Source organism: Capsella rubella, unplaced genomic scaffold (genome assembly GCF_000375325.1).
Source record: "Capsella rubella cultivar Monte Gargano unplaced genomic scaffold, Caprub1_0 scaffold_4, whole genome shotgun sequence".
In the NCBI taxonomy this organism is placed as follows: Eukaryota; Viridiplantae; Streptophyta; class Magnoliopsida; order Brassicales; family Brassicaceae; genus Capsella; species Capsella rubella.
This window is the reverse complement of record NW_006238920.1, coordinates 2,565,522-2,584,298: the sequence shown is the minus strand read 5'-3', so window position 1 is coordinate 2,584,298 and position 18,777 is coordinate 2,565,522. Positions and strand designations below refer to the sequence as shown.

The 18,777-nt window shown below is 37.5% G+C and overlaps 1 protein-coding gene across 3 annotated transcripts; it reads left to right on the top strand.

Annotated features, from left to right (window-relative positions):
- The first annotated feature begins 258 nt into the window (after window positions 1-258).
- Window positions 259-18,720, top strand: LOC17888269 (protein DDB_G0276689). Of its 3 annotated transcripts, none has more exons than XM_006293360.2 (36): window positions 259-1,226; window positions 2,173-2,317; window positions 2,722-3,000; window positions 3,133-3,300; window positions 3,394-3,603; window positions 4,562-4,656; window positions 4,928-5,102; window positions 5,295-5,716; window positions 6,201-6,324; window positions 6,650-6,745; window positions 6,870-6,941; window positions 7,354-7,491; window positions 7,883-8,036; window positions 8,168-8,514; window positions 9,146-9,606; window positions 9,706-10,029; window positions 10,130-10,345; window positions 11,317-11,407; window positions 11,518-11,595; window positions 11,676-11,966; window positions 12,053-12,250; window positions 12,455-12,943; window positions 13,018-13,179; window positions 13,331-13,663; window positions 13,757-13,839; window positions 13,950-14,054; window positions 14,294-14,522; window positions 14,835-15,200; window positions 15,695-15,796; window positions 16,361-16,504; window positions 16,596-16,684; window positions 17,155-17,237; window positions 17,316-17,431; window positions 17,698-17,783; window positions 18,030-18,232; window positions 18,326-18,720. In XM_006293360.2, the coding sequence occupies exons 1-35, from the start codon at window positions 370-372 to the stop codon at window positions 18,193-18,195; spliced, it is 7,494 nt and encodes a 2,497-aa protein (XP_006293422.1). In that variant the 5' UTR covers window positions 259-369; the 3' UTR covers window positions 18,196-18,232; window positions 18,326-18,720. The 3 variants fall into 3 exon arrangements, with proteins under 3 accessions (XP_006293422.1, XP_023640217.1, XP_023640218.1); XM_023784449.1 differs by having other exon boundaries at window positions 1,138-1,263; XM_023784450.1 differs by lacking the exons at window positions 259-1,226; window positions 2,173-2,317; window positions 2,722-3,000; ... (1 more) ...; window positions 3,394-3,603; window positions 4,562-4,656 and adding an exon at window positions 4,861-4,875 and having other exon boundaries at window positions 4,971-5,102.
- The last annotated feature ends 57 nt before the right edge of the window (window positions 18,721-18,777 follow it).

The following is an 18,777-nucleotide window of genomic DNA, read 5'->3' as shown; positions in this document are numbered from 1 at the left end:
GTATTTTTAAAAAGGGTACAGCAAAAGGGGTATTTCTCAAAATTTTTTTTTTTTTTTTAGCCAAATCAATATATCTTCGTATAAAAAAAGTAATGAAAACCGTTAAAAAACTAAAATAAAAACCATTGGTTAGCAAATGTAGTAAACCGGTTTAATATAATCAATCGGTTTACTACATTTGCTGTACCAGCCTTAATGGTCTGCTCGACTAGGCCACGCTTCTCAGTTCTTTAGCTAAGTTGACGATTCCAGACCAAAAAAATTATTCACAACAAAATATCTGAAAATCACAACTGTGAAAGCCTCGAAGATATTTCAGATTGATCGGTATGTATCAGAAGTTTCAGTGATCGGAATTTGTGGCCGGCAATGGATAAGGAAACGGAGATTCTCTCTCGTCTCGCGGCGAACCACCTTCACCTGGCTCAATTCGAGCCATTGAAGGCTACGTTACTCGCTCTCAGGGTTCGTAACCCTGACCTCGCACTCACGATTCTTCAAACCATCGTCTCTAACGCTGGAAGATTCGATAATGTCCTCTGGTCACGCTCTTGCCCTTCGCCGTCTCTTCTCTCTTTCCTCTCCACGATTGAGCTTCTTAGATTCGAGAATCCTACTTCTCCTTGGGGTTTTGATTCGGAGACTCTTAGTTTGCGTGCGGATTTTTTGTTGATGGTCCAGGTTTTGATCGATAGGGTTACTGAGAGGATTAAGGAAGATCAGAGAGTTGAGTTGGAGAGTAGTGAGGAAGAGAAAAGGGATGAGAATGGTGGATTGGGAGATTGTTTGAGGGTTTTGCAAGGTGTTTTGGAGTTGGGTGTTGAGAGGTTGAAATTTGATGTTGATACGAGTAGTAGTGAAGGAAGTAATAAGATTGAGGAGGATGCAGTTGTGTCTTTGAGGAGTATAGTATTGGATTACTCTGATGTTTTCGATGCTTTGTGTTGTAATATACAGAGGCAACTTGTGGGTTGCGAGAGTTATGATACATGTTTGGTGGAGGAAGTTCAGGGAGAAGAACAGGGGAGGGAGATTAATGAGGCCACCACATGCATTGGTTCTCCGGAGCTGGATAACATCAATGTGTTTGCTTTGATACAGAGGAATGTTCAGTTAGCACAGTTGGATGCTATGAAAACAAAGTTAGATGAAGGGGAGGAGCGTGGGGCAGCTGATCACATTCGTTATCTTCACCTTGATTATGGAGTAGAGAAAGAGAATTATCAGTATGTGCTTGATTTATACAGTCTACAAATACATGAGGTTTTTAAATTATAACTGTGCGATTTGTTATTGTTTCCTAGTCCTGATTGTTCCCTTTGGCATTCATTTTACCGTTTTTTGTTGAATAAGTAAGGGTATAGGCAAATCAGTAAAAAGGGTGATCACTTTTACAGTGAATGATTTTCACTAGTTTTGTTTGCGTATATATTAATACATTTACTGTTCTCCATATCCAGTTAATAAAACTAGTCCTTTAATCATCTTGAGTAAACCTCTGAATGTTGGAGAACACATGTTTGGCAGAATTACTATGCCTGTTTTAGTTTTTCTTTCTACACATGTTTGGGTAGAAGGCCACTTTATTTGTTTGGTTGGGATTGTGCTAAAAATAGAGTAAGATTCGGATTAAGATCTATTCAGAGTTGTGGTATGTGTAGCTGTCTTATGTATGAAACTTCCCAACATTGATTCGTTTCTATGCTAATTCTTGTGTAGGGAAGTATGTTGAAGCCTTGTCCTTTTTGTTGAATAAATTGCATGGATAGTGTCTTATTATAATACATCCATACTGTATCCACTTTTGAGTGGATTTGGCTTTTCTGTTCCGAAGAACTTGAGAACCTTGACTTGGGCTAGGAGTTGAGGTCTAGACTCAGGGGTCACAAAAAAAAAAAGAGGAGCTTTTTAAACATTGCTATTTGGTATTCATTTAGTCCGATAGGAAATCTTAGACAGTCGAAAATGTTCATGTGATACTAGACAGGGATCTTTTATAGCGGATTAAGGAATCCCTGGCCTTAAAGATTCAATTCCATTCCTTGCATTTGACATCCTCTTCCTGGGAATTTACGTTTTTTTTTTTTTTTGGGCAAACCCTGGGAATTTACTTTAAACATATAAAGAATAGATAACTTACTTCAATCATTCTGTTTTCTTCTCTTGTGATAGTGCTGTTCTAAAAGCTCTCCTTTCAAGAGTTATGGAGAAAAAAGATGATTATGGTGACCCCTGGCAGATGGTGCGCCAGAACTTGCTGTTTATTTATAAAGAAGCTCTCTCATCGAATTGCGGAGATCTTGTTCAGATGATCCAGGTTGTTAGAATTTTTATAAATGCTGATTTAGTTAATCATTCTCATTTAAAAAGAGGTTTCACATGTAAGAAACAGCTATATTTTGGTACAGATTGCTGAAGTGAACACAAAAATTAATTACACTACAGATCCTGCTAATACGTACTATATTTAATATTCATTGTGCTTAAGAAAAGACTGCTATATTTATCTTGATCATACTGGAATTTGAAGCTTGTATATCCAGTTGGGATTGTTCTTCTATAGTACTTTGTGAATATATACACTGAAGGTAGTTTAGTTCAGTGGTCGGTTTGAGTTTAAGGGTTTGCACATATGTCCCTAATGGAATATATATATCTGTGGTTCTGATTAAGTTATCTTGTACTATAAGCTGTATGTGCTTACAATGTTTCCCCCTACAGGGTATTCAAGATGATATGCTCCTACCAGATAGCCAGCTACATTTATCTCTCGACAGTGAACAAATTCCACTCCCTCTTGAGTGTTTCCGGCGATATCTGGTAGACTTGAAAGCTGAGAGAAATATAGAGGAAAAATGTTCCCCTATGAGCAGGGCAATTAATTCTTGTCGCAGAGATCTGTATCATTATGCTCGTATTTCTGGATCACATGTGCTAGAGTGTGTGATGTGTGCTGCTTTGTCTTCTGTAAAAAAAGAAAAGCTTCAGGAAGCTAATGATGTAGGTGGAATAAAATAGTTACATATGTTCGTATTTATTGTCTTACTGCAGTATCATTGACTGGCTGCTACCTCATTCAGACTTCCGTTTTTGCATTGGGATCTGAAACTCTCTTCTGTTAATATGTTACAGGTTCTTTCTTTGTTTCCCCGACTTCGCCCATTAGTAGCTTCCATGGGTTGGGATCTATTGCCGGGCAAAACTGCAACCCGCAGAAAATTGATGCGGCTACTTTGGACTAGTAACTCCCAAGCAATCCGGTTGGAAGAATCTTCTCTTTATGGAAACCAAACAGATGAAGTAACTTTTTCTCTTTTGCATAGACTGCTATTTGATTATAATTTTTTTAGAGGATGACAGTCACAATCTAACAGGACACAATGATCTGGGCAGAAATCTTGTGTGGAAGACCTCTGCGATACATTATGCTATCAGTTGGACCTTGCATCTTTTGCTGCTTGTGTCAATTCTGGTAAATCATGGACTCCAAAGGAATCTTTCTTGATGCATGGTAATGCGTCATCTGAGCATGATGATGCTGAGGTGGATCCTTTTGTTGAAAATCTTGTGTTGGAAAGACTCTCAGCGCAGAGTCCACTTCGGGTAGGTCTTTCTTCAACCACCCTTTCTACAGAGACTAGATTTGGCTGTCCAAATAAATGTCCCTAAGCTATAATTTACTTTTGCACAAAATTTCATTAGATATCATACTGTCGAGATTCATTTGCTTACAGTAGAACTGGTGTCTCGTAAGGAATACGTGAAATTATATAAGAAGACATAGATAAAACGAAAAGATTTCATCATATATTGCAATGATTTATCAGGAGTCGAGACTAATTAATAATAGGGATCACAGTGGCACTTAATTCCATTTTTGATAAATATATAATTTACTATGAAGGTTAAGATATATGTTTTGTAAGAGGTTTTAATATTGTTATCGAGCAAGGAGCTGTGTTAGCAGGCTTCCTTGGATCAAATAATACTAGTTTTTGTTTTGGATATGAGTTCTTGGAGAAGTTTAAGAAAATACACTTTTTTCCTGAATAATGTATCACTTTTCACTCTGCCCCATTGATTTTTAGTACTGTATTTCGTAAAATGAACCTTTCCCCTGGAAGGACACTGACATTGCCATCAGTTTCATACAATAGAAATTTAAATGTGTGTTTGAGATCTTTCCACAGATTTTATGAGTTTGCTTTGGGACTTAGTATGTCATATCACCATTTATGTATCAAGAGAAGTTGATTTAAGTTTTTGTAGGTAATCTTCACTGGGAAGATATAAATATTTGCCTCTTTCCTCCCCTCTTCCTCCACCTCTCTGTTAATTCTTTCATTTATTTTTTTGCCAAGTTATGTCGATCTGAATTAACTAAGTGCTGGGATATCATGCACTGCAGTAGTGGCATGTGTTTTGTGTTGGTATAGTCATATGAGTTTGTCTCTCACTCTGCTAGGTTGAATGATAACAGTATTATTATCAATGGGTTAATCATCTGCAAGTTTTCTTTGTACTCGTAATCCGAAAAATATTAATCCATACCATTATGTAGGTATTGTTTGACGTTGTTCCGGGCATAAAATTCCAAGAAGCTATTTCACTAATTAGTATGCAACCTATCGCTTCAACTGCAGAAGCCTGGAAGAGGTCAGTTCAATAAAAAAGTTTATATAGATATGTTACAAATATTTCTGTCAGTTTTGTCTCTTTGATTTTTTGGATAGATGTATCCGTGTCTTGTTTTTAGCACTTGACCCTTGAACGATAATTGTAGCATTAGCAAACTTGTTTTGTCTGTTGTTGATTTTAATGCGTGTTTTGTAGATTGTGCATTCTGAAATGCTCTTCTGATTTTATATATCCGGGGTGAGTCGTTCATAGTCGGTAGTTTCACTTTTGATGTCTTCATATATTGTAGGATAGAAGATATTGAACTGATGCATATGCGTTATGCTTTGGAGGCTATTGTTTTAGCACTAGGTGCAATGGAAGAGGCCATGAAAAATGAGACGGATGCTAGTCGTCGAGTGGTATTTTACCATTTAAAAGACCTCACTAACCATCTGGAGGCCATTAAAAATTTTCCACGCAAGGTAATATACATACATACATTGATTAATTTACAAGAAGCTGGGCTTCTGTCATCAATTTTTTAATAACACCATATTGAAATTTAGAATTGAATATTATTTACTATGAAAACATATATTACCAAAATATATCATTGGAATTTTTCAACGTGTTACAGTTTACATGTTTTAACGTGAGATTTCTTCTGTTTGCAGATTATGATGGTGAACATAGTTATTTCACTGTTACATATTGATGATATCCGTCTCAGTTCTACACAATGTGTCTCATCGGAGTGTTTTTCTGGGAAAGGTGATATGCCTGATTTAGATCTTGGCGATCTTGTTACTGATGGGGAAACGAAAATAGTTATATCTTTCACAAGACAGCTACTTGATGTTTTACGCCGCAATCTTCCATCACATCTGGTTGAACAAGAGTGTCAGCTGGATGGTAACTACAGTGCTGATGGAAGACAGGCTTTAGAATGGAGAGTATCTATGGCTAAGCAATTCATTGAAGATTGTGAATGGCGATTATCTGTTATGCAGCATCTTCTGCCACTTTCTGAACGTCAGTGGGGTTTAAAGGAGGTTTTGAGTGTTCTCAGGGCGGCCCCTGCAAAACTACTTAACCTGTGAGTAGAATTATCTTTTAGTGATTGGTTAGAATTCCGTTTTTACATCTAAAATGTGAGGGAACCAAAATCGAAGTTAAAAATGAAGAATGATCTCTGTTTGTACGAAATGCTTATGTGATAATCAAGTTGTCTGAAGTAGTTTATCTAGAGTCAGTGTCTTTCTGTCTGTATGTATAACGGCTTGAAAACTTAGAAGTCTGAACTTTGATTTTCACTAGAGGTCTGTGGTGAAGTTACCTTTTTAATAAGAAGCTGAGCTCCTATCTGCAGAACCGATTAGTATGTTGGTAAAGAGCAGGAGTTCTAGGTTATGGATTGAGCTTTCTTCAAGGTGCAACTATGTTTTTTCATAGATGATATAGATCATTACTTCGTAGTTGTCCCGTTATGTTTTCTGCTAGAGTTCCCTAAACTGAATTATCTTGAATAAGAAATTGCTCCTTCATGCCACTTCTTTACGACATTAACTCTCATTCTGCAGCTGTATGCAAAGAGCTAAGTATGACATTGGAGAACAGGCAGTTCATCGGTTTGCGTTATCAGCAGAGGACAAAGCCACTCTCGAATTAGCTGAATGGGTTGATAATGCCTTCAAAGGAACACTGGTATCTTTCATAATATTACATCACAGTGCTTCACATTTATCAGCAAATATGTTGCTACATATCGCATAATGGGATTAAGACTATTCTGATATGAGACCCATTTTTGTTGCCTTGAGGATTGTATATTGTATGATGTTCCATTGTTCTTATTATATGTCGTTAGGGATGCAGTTTGTATATTGTTCATAAAATGTTGTGACGTCATTGATTTATTTTTATACTTCTGTCTAAATTTTATCTGATTCTATTGCACGGGATTAGTCATGAGGTGGATAGCATTGAACACAAGTTATCTATCTATATCTTGATTTCTTAATATCCTCAGGTAGAAGATGTGATGTCTCGTACTGCTGAAGGAGCATCTGCTGTGCAAGATTTAGATTTTCAATCTTTAGGTTCTCAACTGAGTCCATTAGCTGTGGTAAGTCCATGTCCTTACAATTCTTGTCTCAAACCATACAATTGCTTCAGCAAAATGTGACAAGATTTATCTTGCAATCACTTGCCTTGCCTACCTCTTTTAAGTTACATTTTTCTGATGCCAGATTCTACTATGCATAGATGCGGCTGCTTCTTCTGCCAAGTCTCCAACAATTTCCAAACAACTTTTAGATAAGGCAAGCACTGTTCTTGATTTCCTTATACTTTAACTTGGTCTATAAATGGTAACCTTTTGGTTACCTTTTGCGTCTTATTTGTACAAGGTCTCTGTCTCGAGTTCTATATTTTCTTTTGCATTCTGTGCAAAATATTATTTTGGTGAAGTGTATTTTGGGAGTCTGGTTTACCATGCATCCTTCTACATTGTTATATTGCTTTTTGGACTAAGCAAGCAAGCTTTAGTGTAATACTTTCCGCTAAATTTGAGGCACTGTTTGCATAGATATCCAAACAGTGTACTGTGGATAATAAATAGTGGTTGGTTAATGTTTGTTTTAAATTATTAAACGCGATGGTGGTCAATTGTGTTAAAATGTTCAAGAAAGTATACCTACTGTTGTTCCTAAGTAGTTTTTACTTTGTGCGCAGTCTCAAGTTATGTTATCAGAAATCTACCCTGGAGGATCTCCGAAGGTGGGGTTTACTTACTGGGATCAAGTCCACGAAGTTGCAATAATCTCTGTACTGCGAAGGATCTTAAAGCGCCTGCAGGAATTCCTTGAACAGGTCAGTCTTCAAGTTGCATTAAAGGCACAACTTTCATTTAGTTTTGTTGAATTTTATGTTGGTCGATATTGGGAGATCATATGTGATATTATTGCCTAGTACAAATGGTAACAGTTTGATCTGAGATGATTTTTTGATAAGTTGCTTGACTGCTTAAGAGAGGGAAATGACATATATAAAAAGCTGTTGTGACTTTAGTTTAGGAAGCAGTATGTGAGTAGAGAGTTTAACATGCTCTTTTCTCCCATTACAGAGGAAATTTTTTTGAATCCTCCAGTTGCTATAAAATATTTGAATTCACAGGTGCACAACAACATGTTAAGATCCTTCTCTTTTCTTTTCTTATTCCCATTTCCCTTTCTTACTAGTCTCCTGATCTGTCATGCTTCAGGATAACCCTCAAATACTTCAAGCCAGTTTTAGTGGAGATACCATAATTTCATCTTCTACGGAATCTCATAGACAGGGACAAAAAGATCGTGCTCTTGCAATGCTACATCAAATGATTGAAGATGCTCATAGGGGCAAGAGACAGTTTCTGAGCGGTATTTTATTTTGTCTTTCTCTACACTCTCTATATGTTCTTGCTGAAGTATGCAATTGACTTATCTGCTCTTTGCCAATTATGTATATTAGACTTTTCATGTAGTTCTAACTGTTTTCTAACAAACAACAGGTAAGCTTCATAACCTAGCAAGAGCACTTGCTGATGAAAAACCAGAAGTTAATGTAGTCAACGGGGACGGATCAGACATGGCCATTGAGAAGGATGGAGTTCTTGGTCTTGGGCTAAAATATGCAAAGCAAAGTCCTGGTTCAGAAAATAGAGACGCTGATGGAAATTCTGTATCCCATGAAACAGAAGACAAGGAAAAGAAGTCATTTGGCCCGCTAAGCAACAAAACCTCTACCTATCTATCTCAGTTTATACTCTATACTGCTGCTATTGGTGACATAGTCGATGGAACTGATACAACCCATGATTTCAACTTTTTCTCTCTTGTTTATGAATGGCCTAAAGACGTAAGTTTTTCTTGTTCGTTTTTTCTTTCTTATGTTCTCAGGATATTTTCCATTCCTGGTCATTCATGCTTGTGGTCCGATCCTCTTGTTCTGTTTATTTGGAGAAATACTACCTGGTTTTGCTTTGCTTTATTCTGTGATCTTTGGCAATACATGTTCATAAACAATATAAAGTTAGCACGCACGATGTGTGGCTTCTTGTTGACATAGTAGACGGAATTGATACAACACATGATTTTAACTTTTTCTCTCTTGTTTATGAATTGCTTAAAGACATAACTGTTTCTTTTATTTATGTTCTCCGAATATTTTCTCATTTAAATAATCTCCCTCGTGATTCATGCTTTTATTCTGATCCTTTTATTCTGCTTTTATTTGGAGAAATCCTACTACGTTTTGCTTTCCTTTATTCTGTGAACTCTTAGCAATTTATATACATAAACTATATAAACGTAGCGAGCACAATGAGTGGCCTCTTAAGATTTTGATATTATGGTTAATACTATTGGCCTCTATGTGCTTACTAAATATGAACTGCTGTGCGACAATGTTATACACATTGGCCATAGATCAAATATGCTTTTTGGGCACAGAACTATGACTAACCTCTTACTGTTGGTGCATGTTGCAGCTATTGACGCGTCTGGTGTTTGATCGAAGTAGCACAGATGCAGCTGCGAAAGTTGCTGAAGTCATGTCTGCTGATTTTGTTCATGAAGTGATATCAGCTTGTGTTCCCCCAGTTTATCCTCCACGTGCTGGTCATGGGTGGGCTTGTATTCCCGTCATTCCAACCACTCCATGTTCTCACTCAGAGGGTAAAGTGCTCTCTCCTTCAAAAGAGGCCAAACCCAACTCTTATGTCCGTTCCTCAGCAACACCTGGTGTCCCTTTGTATCCTCTTCAGTTGGATATTATCAGGCATTTGGTAAAAATATCCCCAGTACGAGCAGTTTTAGCTTGCGTATTTGGTGGGAGCATATTGTACAATGGCAGTGATTCTGTCATATCTAGTTCTTTGAACGATGAGTTTCCAATTTCTCCTGATGCAGACAGATTGTTTTATGAATTTTCTCTTGACCAGTCTGAGAGGTACTATCAAGCCAAAGTGTTTTCTCCTCCTTCCAGTTTGAAATCAACTCATTTTCTATGTTCCATCATATTGTGTGATATTTTACTTTTTCTTGACAGGTTTCCTACTTTAAACCGATGGATACAAATGCAAACTAATCTTCATCGAGTTTCTGAGTTTGTTGTGACACCTAAACAAAAACCTGAAGACACACAGATTAAACCTGATGAAAGAACTGGGATCAAGAGACTTCTTGAACATGACAGCGACTCGGAGTCTGATACAGAAGAGCTTTTTTCTAAGAATAACATTCAACCAGCATTGACAGACGGCAGTACACGAGATGGTGGATCCTTTGATACTGGAATTTGTAGAACTGATCCTACAGTTTTCCTTTCTTTTGATTGGGAGAATGAAGTACCATATGAGAAAGCTGTAAATAGGTATGTCGTTAATTTGTGAAAAGTCTTCCAGATTGAAATTGAAATACTTTCTGGATTTTGAGATTAATCACGTGTTCATTTTTGTTGGCTTTTATGCTAGATTAATTGATGAAGGAAAACTAATGGATGCTTTAGCACTTTCGGACCGCTTCTTGCGGAATGGGGCTTCTGATTGGTTACTTCAGCTCCTAATCAGAAGTAGCGAAGAAAATCCTTCGACATTAGGAATATCTCAGGGATATGGAAGTCAGAGCAACAGTTGGCAGTATTGCCTGCGGCTAAAGGACAAACAGCTGGCAGCAACACTGGCTCTTAAGTAAGTAAACTTGCAATTTCTTTAACAAGTAACAAACATGAAGTGCAATATCATATATTTATATGCCACCTGAGCTGAGGTTTTTCAAGCATTTTGTTTTGGTTCTCCGGAAATTAATTTTGTTTAAGTATGAAATTTTTTTCTCCTCGAATGATTTTGGTGAGGGTAAAACTCATTTTGATTGGATTTTCCTGAACTCTTTCCAGATGCAGTGTTTTTACCTCACCCATGCAGTGTTTTTACCTGACTTATCTCTAGGTGATAAACGATAAAAGATTAGCATCTTTAGTTTTGAAAACGTGAATCATTTTCTTTAGGTTCCTTGATTTGAATGAAACATAAAAATCAATTTCTTTAGGCTTTTTGACATGAACAGCTAGGTAATGAGCAAATCAACTTTGGTAATATCACTTTTTCTTAAATCATTATGTTGAGGCAGTGACGTACAAAATAGGGAAATGGTGTGGCTTAATATGAGATCTAGGGTCAGAATAAGATGGCTGTGCTAGAAGAGTGAGCGATTTGCTACATTGATTGTCTTGATTTTGTTGTTATCATATGTATGAGAACCAATGTCTTGCACATTGCATATTGCTTTTATTTAATATGGTTGAAGTGAAAGTTATAGACGCCTCAAGGGTTTATAAACCAAGTTATGCAGTGTTTCTTTCGCTTACTTCCTTACCATGTTTTTGTTCACTGTATTTGACTTCATTCCTATGATTCATTGGTAGATATTTTTAAATGCTTTGTGCCAAAATATTCATTCTTTCTGTTTATACACTTAAGTCCTCCAACTATAAGTTTTGAGTTGTTATCTGTAACTGTCTTAACACATGTATAATGTCGTATTTACGCTTGTGTTAGTAGATTCGGAAAACATCTTTTATTGTTGTCTTGTTTTAAGCAGCTACACGCGGTTTTACTCTGTCATGGATCGGTTTTGAGGTTCTGGTATCTCTTGGTTTCAGGTATATGCATATGTGGGAGCTTGAGGCAGCCTTAAACGTTCTTACAATGTGTAGCTGTCATCTCTTACAAAGTGATCCAATTAGTCTCGAGGTAGGGAGTTTTTCTTTCAGTTCTAGATTCCTGCATGTAAATTTAGCTCCTCAATCACCCTGTAATCAATCAGTCGAGAACTAATTTCACTTTCTTCTTTGAGTATATAGGTGTTGCATAGGAGACAAGCTCTGCAGAAGTACAGCCACATACTTTCTGCAGATAATCGCCATAGTAGCTGGCAAGAGGTTATGTTTCTTCCTTTTGTTCAAAATCATGTTTGGCGTTTTGGTATACTTTCATTTTAAAAAATCTGAAAAGGAAACAGGTAGAAGCCGAATGTAAAGAAGACCCTGAAGGCTTGGCTCTAAGATTGGCTGGCAAAGGAGCTGTTTCCGCTGCATTGGAAGTGGCTGAAAGTGCAGGATTATCAATAGATCTCAGAAGAGAATTACAAGGACGACAGCTTGTAAAGCTTCTAACCACTGATCCACTCAGTGGTGGTGGTCCTGCAGAAGCATCTCGATTTCTATCTTCACTTCAAGACTCAGCTGATGCTCTACCAGTGGTTATGGGTGCAATGCAATTATTATCTGACCTTCGTTCAAAACAGCTCCTGGTATTTTTTTTTTGCTTTTTTCATGGCGCTAGAGGTCATATTTCTATGTTGGATTTTGAAAAATGTTTGCTTCATCTTCTCTGTAGGTCCATTTCTTTCTGAAGCGAAAAGATAGCAATCTGTCAGATTTGGAAGTTGCCCGGCTTAATTCTTGGGCTTTAGGTCTGAAAGTGTTAGCAGCATTGCCACTTCCTTGGCAGCAGAGATGTTCTTCGCTTCATGAGCATCCCAATTTAATATTTGAAGCTCTGCTGATGAGAAAACAATTACAATATGCCTCACTGGTATCTAAAGACAACCTTCTTTTAAATTTTCCGTGATTCTTTCATTTTTGCTACTTCGCTGAATACCATCCCTATTCTTGTGAAAGGCTTTTCTATAACTCTTGTCAATGTCTATATAGCTTTCGAAAAAGTGATTTTCTCTATTCTTCCTTACTCTGTTTGCTCTTGAGAGTTTCTGAGAGTTACTCTTTATGTTTTCTTCAGATACTCAAAGAGTTCCCAGCATTGAGGGATAACAATGTTATCATGGCCTATGCAGCAAAAGCTATATCTGTTACGATTAGCCCACCACCTAGAGAACCTCGAATTACTGTGTCTGCGTCAAGACTAAGACAAAAGCCAAGAGCAGGACCAGCAGTAAAAGCATCTTTCACTAATAGCTTAAGCAATTTTCAGAGAGAGGCTCGAAGGGCATTTTCATGGGCTCCACGTAATGCTGAAAACAGGACAACGTCAAAGGATGTTTATCGTAAAAGAAAGAATTCCGGACTGGGGGCTTCTGAAAGAGCTGCATGGGAGGCGATGACAGGTATTCAAGAGGATCACGGTTCATCTTATTCGGCAGATGGGCAAGATAGGCTACCTTCTGTTTCTATTGCTGAAGAATGGATGCTAAGTGGCGACACAACCAAAGATGAAGCTGTTCGCGCATCTCACAAATATGAAAGCACCCCCGATATTATTCTTTTTAAGGTATTGCTATTCTTATTTACACCTGTGGCAATAAGTTTAAGCTTTGGAATTTTATGACACTGCTCTTCTTCTAGGCTCTGCTCTCACTTTGTTCAGATGAGCTAGTATCAGCAAGAAGTTCCCTGGATCTATGCATCAGGCAAATGAAGAACGTATTGTGCTCCAAGCAGTTGTCAGAGGGTGCATCTGTTGAAACAATAGGCCGAGCATATCATGCGACAGAGGCATTTGTGCAAGTATGACCAAGTTCTATTTAAATTATTTTCCCCGAATCATATTTGGTGGGTGTCTTTTATATCAGGGAGTTACATGGTCGATCTTGTAAGTCCTATAATTCGTTTACCTGATTTGGATGGCTAAAGCAACTATTTTTGCCTGTTTGTGTAGGGATTGTCTTATGCAAAGTCTTTGCTGAGAAAGCTTTTAGGTGCCACTGAATCGACGAATAACAATGGTGAAAGAAGTAAAGATGTTGATGATATTTCTTCTGATGCTGGCAGCTCCAGTGTTGGCAGTCAATCAATGGATGAACCATCCAAAGTTCTCTCACTTGCAGAAATCTGGTTGGGGCGCGCAGAGTTGCTGCAGAGTCTCTTAGGGTCTGGAATTGCTGCTTCTCTTGATGACATTGCTGATCAAGTGTCATCCGGATGTCTACGAGACAGATTAATATCTGATGAACGATATAGTATGGCGGTGTATATGTGCAAGAAATGCAAGGTAAAAAATTATAGCTTGAATCTATACCCCATGCTAAGGCCACTTCATCACAAATTCGCAATAACTTCTGCTTGTGTACTTGATTAATTTCAGATTGATGTTTTTCCCGTGTGGAAAGCATGGGGTCTTGCTCTGTTACGGATGGAGCGCTATGCTCAAGCTCGAGTTAAATTCAAGTACGTGATAGTTTAAAAGCTGCGACATACACATGAATTGTAACCTTCTTTTTGAGAATTTTAACCTCAGATTTTGTGCTGTTATATAATTCTTATTTTGTGCTCTATAGGCAAGCCTTTCAATTAAAGGGGGAAGATATTCCTGATGTCATTCAGGAGATAATAAATACAATAGAAGGAGGTCCACCTGTGGATGTGTCAACTGTCCGTTCTATGTAAGTGTCTCTGACTAACTATAACTGTTATCCTAGTATGGGGCGTAGTCGAGATTATTTCTTGTGAATTAGTATGTCGTAAGTACATAAAAACAGCTTAATTAGCTAAATTGTAAGGAATATAAAATTTGTGAGAATGGCGAATACATTCATGAATAATGTATGTTGAAGGGGGAAAAGGATAAGGCTTTGGTAATCCACCTCTTGATCTAATTTTTGGAACTGTTGACACATATCAGGTATGACCATTTGGCAAAAAGCGCGCCAACAATTTTGGATGATTCTTTATCAGCAGACTCATACCTGAATGTTCTGCATATGCCATCCACTTTCCCTCGTTCAGAGAGGTCGAGGAGATCTCTGGAATCAGAAAAAAATAATTCTGTACCCGGTTCAGACTTTGAAGATGGGCCGCGGAGCAACTTGGATAGTACACGCTATTCTGAGTGCACCAACTACTTGCAGGAAGTAAGGCAAACATATTCTAGTGCATTCTGGAATTTGCAAGTTTTCTCTCCTGGAATTGCTTCACAATAGACTTAACTTACCCTTCTTGAACATGTGTTTCATATTCTAGTGCATTCTGGAATTTGCAAGTTTTCTCTCCTGGAATTGCTTCACAATAGACTTAACTTACCCTTCTTGAACATGTGTTTCCTTAGAACCGATTTTTAGGAGTGCTTTCTGAGTTTGTATGAAATTAGCATTATCTGCATACATATGAACTGGTTGTTTACTTTGTTTTTTGGCTAATTGAATTCGTTTCTTCTAATTCTGCAGCATGCTCGCCAAAACCTGCTTGGGTTTATGTTCCGCCATGGTCACTATAAAGATGCATGCATGTTATTCTTTCCGCTAAGTGCTCTTCCCCCTCCTTTGCAAACTTCATCTGTGGGCGCAGTAAGCTCAACTTCATCACCTCAGCGGACAGATCCATTGGCAACTGAATATGGGACCATTGAAAGTTTGTGCGAATTTTGTGTCGGCTATGGAGCTATCTCATCCCTTGAGGAAGTAATTACAGAAAGACTTGAATCTGTAAAGCATCAAGATCAAACCATAAATCAGTACACAGCTGGAGCTCTTACACGTATCTGTGCTTTCTTTGAGATCAACCGGCATTTCAATTACCTTTACACGTTTCTGGTAAGAACATCTTTATTGTCATGGTTCTTTGCCTACAAATTATTGTTGGGTTGTATCACTTGGAATTGTCCACTGTTTGTTATACTAATAGTAACAAGGATCTTGCATGCGAACAAAACTGTGCATCTTATGATTCTTATTCCAAAATTCTCAGCTAGTCTTATATACTCGGTTTTACACCTCCTCTCCTCAATATGAACCATAAACCCTGATTCAAAGCTTGAAATTAGTTTCTAGTGCATCCTTATACGTGCAGATCCTATAGTTTTGAGAGGTTTTTGGTATGAATTTTATGACAAAGGCTGTGCACTTATGGTACTGGTATAGTTTTAACTCTGATGCAAGAAAAACGTATTTGTGATCATCTGTTGTCGATCATGACCTATTAGTGTCCTTTTCAGTTTCTGGTAAGACAGGCAAGCTGCTCGTAAAACTGTATGCTACATCCTGAGAGCATAACCTTTTTCACTTAATTTTTTCTTTTAATTGTTCAGGTACTCAAGAAGGATTATGTCACCTCTGGGTATTGCTGTATTCAGCTTTTTATGAATTCTACAACTCAGGAGGATGCTGTAAGGCATCTTGAGCATGCAAAGGTATAATCAGTAGCTCTTTTCTCACCACCCATTCCATCTCTGTCTTTAGTCTTGATTGGATTTCCTGCAATGCCTTTACATGCAAGGCTCATCTGAAAACCCTTATCAACTAAGTGAATCCAAAGTATGTGTCTTGCTAATTTGCTGGTCTTTTAATGCAACTTTTTTGTAGAATGTAAAATTTTGACCACAATAAAGTGGTCTAGAGTCGATTGAAACAATTAGGCATCACTTTGTTGACTTTGTGACAGTAGGTGACACAGAAATTTGGACCAGGGACGTTTTTTTCTCGCTCTTTTTTTTTTCGGCTCGGTAAACAGTATGCAATTATTTAAACCAGAGCACCTCTATAAGTTGCATGGGACATTAAAACAAGTTTTTGTTGCTTACAAGTTATAATATATACTACTTGTATGAATTATATATTACTTCTTGTTTTGGGGCCTATACAAAGAACAGCCCTGCAATCATAAGCATGCCAATGTTGCTCAAAACTACGATTACGGTGCTTGTTACTCTTTCTGTGTTTTTGAACATCGGTCTCTAACTATTTTCTGGGTACAGGCACACTTTGAAGAAGCCTTGACAGCGCGTCATAGAGGCTCAGACTCGAAAAAACTTGTTACAAAGGGTATTAGAGGAAAAAGTGCCTCAGAGAAGTTAAGTGAAGAAACTCTTGTTAAGTTATCCTCTCGGGTGAAAATGCAGGTAACTCTAAACATCGTTTATGTCATCCTTTCGTTGAAGTAGGGTTTTATAGATCCATAGCTTCACCTTTGTGGGTTTGTTATTCCTATAGATTGATGTGGTGAAGTCCTTCAGTGACTCTGAAGGAGAACCATGGAAGCATTCCTTGTTTGGAAATCCAAATGATTCAGAGACATCCAGGTTTGTCCTCAAAAGTTTCCTGCCATCATTCATCTGTGCAACTTTGTTCCCCCATTATTTAAACAAATTTCTAATATCCTTACATAAGTTAAAGAATATATATTGGTAGATTGTAAACCATATAAAGGAAAAAGACAGAGGGCTAGTTACAGTGCTGCACTGATCTGTATTTCTGTCCAAACTGCCCTCATGATTTCACTTCACTTTTCTTTGACACCCAAAGAGAGACTTACCGAGTATTTATAATTCGTTTCTAGCGTTCTCTTTACATATCCATGATGCCTATCGAATGACAGATAGAGATATTTTTCCCTTGTCCAGATAATTGAACACCTCTAATTTCCCATTCTTGAAAGTTGTGGTACTCCTCCAAATGAAACTGGAAAACCACGCTTAATAGTTTATTTGCTGTGGTGAAATTTTGAAGGAAAAATCTTCAGCTGATGTCTTTCCTTGGCTTTTACTTTCAGGAGAAGATGTGAAATAGTGGAGACTCTTGTTGAGAAAAATTTCGACTTAGCTTATCCTGTTATATATGAATTCAAGCTCTCAGGTGCCCTTTTTGTTTTATTCTAATATCTGTGTATTGTTGCTGTACATGGTTTCTGACGTTTCCCTTAATTCTAAGCAGCTGTTGATATATATGCTGGTGTTGCTGCATCACTAGCCGTGAGGAAGAAAGGCAGTCAGTTGACAGAACTTTTCAAAAACATTAAGGGAACAATCCAAGATGATGACTGGGATCAGGTACTGAACAGTGAACAGTTCAGGTGTTTAAGACTATTACATTTCAATATAAAACTCTTTACGAGATCACATAAACGTCTTTAATAAATTACCAAAATAATATGTTTTTATGATACATTCTTCATCGTCAATCTGTTTAGAGCCAGTGGTAAATATGGGTGCTCGGTTTCTGGATGTACCTTTCTATACTTTCATTCGGATTAGGCAATCGTTCAGATACAGGGAAAGCTAGTTCGTTAAGGCTTATATTCTGTGAAACGCTGCAGGTACTGGGTGCTGCCATCAATGTCTATGCCAACAAGCACAAAGAGCGCCCTGACCGTCTCATTGACATGTTAACAAGCAGCCATCGGTAATATATTTTGCTCTTTTAATTGCTTACATCTTGCCACTGTGTTCCACCCCCATGAAAAAGAGTATCACTCCTTGAATAATCTCTCATGGAGTCACTAATCAACCATTAATTTTGGTTTCTCTATTCTCAAATTCACTGTTTCAGTCTTTCAGAGATGTGGTCATGTGTGTAATAAATTGAATCACATTGTACAAGTATGTGGGATCGTTAAACTGATACATGTTTGATTGTAAACGAGTGCAGAAAGGTGCTGGCTTGTGTGGTATGTGGCCGCCTGAAAAGCGCATTCCAAATTGCATCTAAGAGCGGAAGTGTGGCTGATGTTCAATATGTAGCTCATCAAGCCCTACATGCCAATTCGCTCAATGTACTCGATATGTGCAAGCAATGGCTAGCTAAATACATGTAAAGCCATGTAATAATCTTAATGACATCAAAAACAAGAGGTAAACCATTTTATTCCACGCTAGTTTTTTTTTTTGCAAACAAAAATCGAAAACAGACTTTGATGAGGTTTTTGCTTTAAACTTTGGGAGCAGATTGTTTAAAAGAAGAACCTTGCTCTCTCTCACATGAAGATCATTAACCGATGATTCTCACGTATGAGATTATTATGGGTTCTCTGTGTTTGACAACAAAATGAAGAAACTGCAGGTGTCTCTCTACTTGTAACATTTTCTTGGTTCATCAATGGTTGGCATATTTATTAAATCGAATGTATGAGGTTGATTTTTTTTTTTGCGGCTTCTTTCGCAGTTGGGTTTACAAAATTAATTCTATGTTGTTAAATATATACATATATGGGGAATTTATATAGAAGAACTCAAAAAACAAAGATAACAACAGAGAAAGAGTGTAATTGTTGTATTATAAAGGTGAGATTGAGAAACTTCTCCATCTATTTTTTCTTTGGCATATGATACTTGCCTCTATATATTTTTCTAATCTGTTGTATACTGTATCAAACATTTTTACAATGAAAGTTTGATAT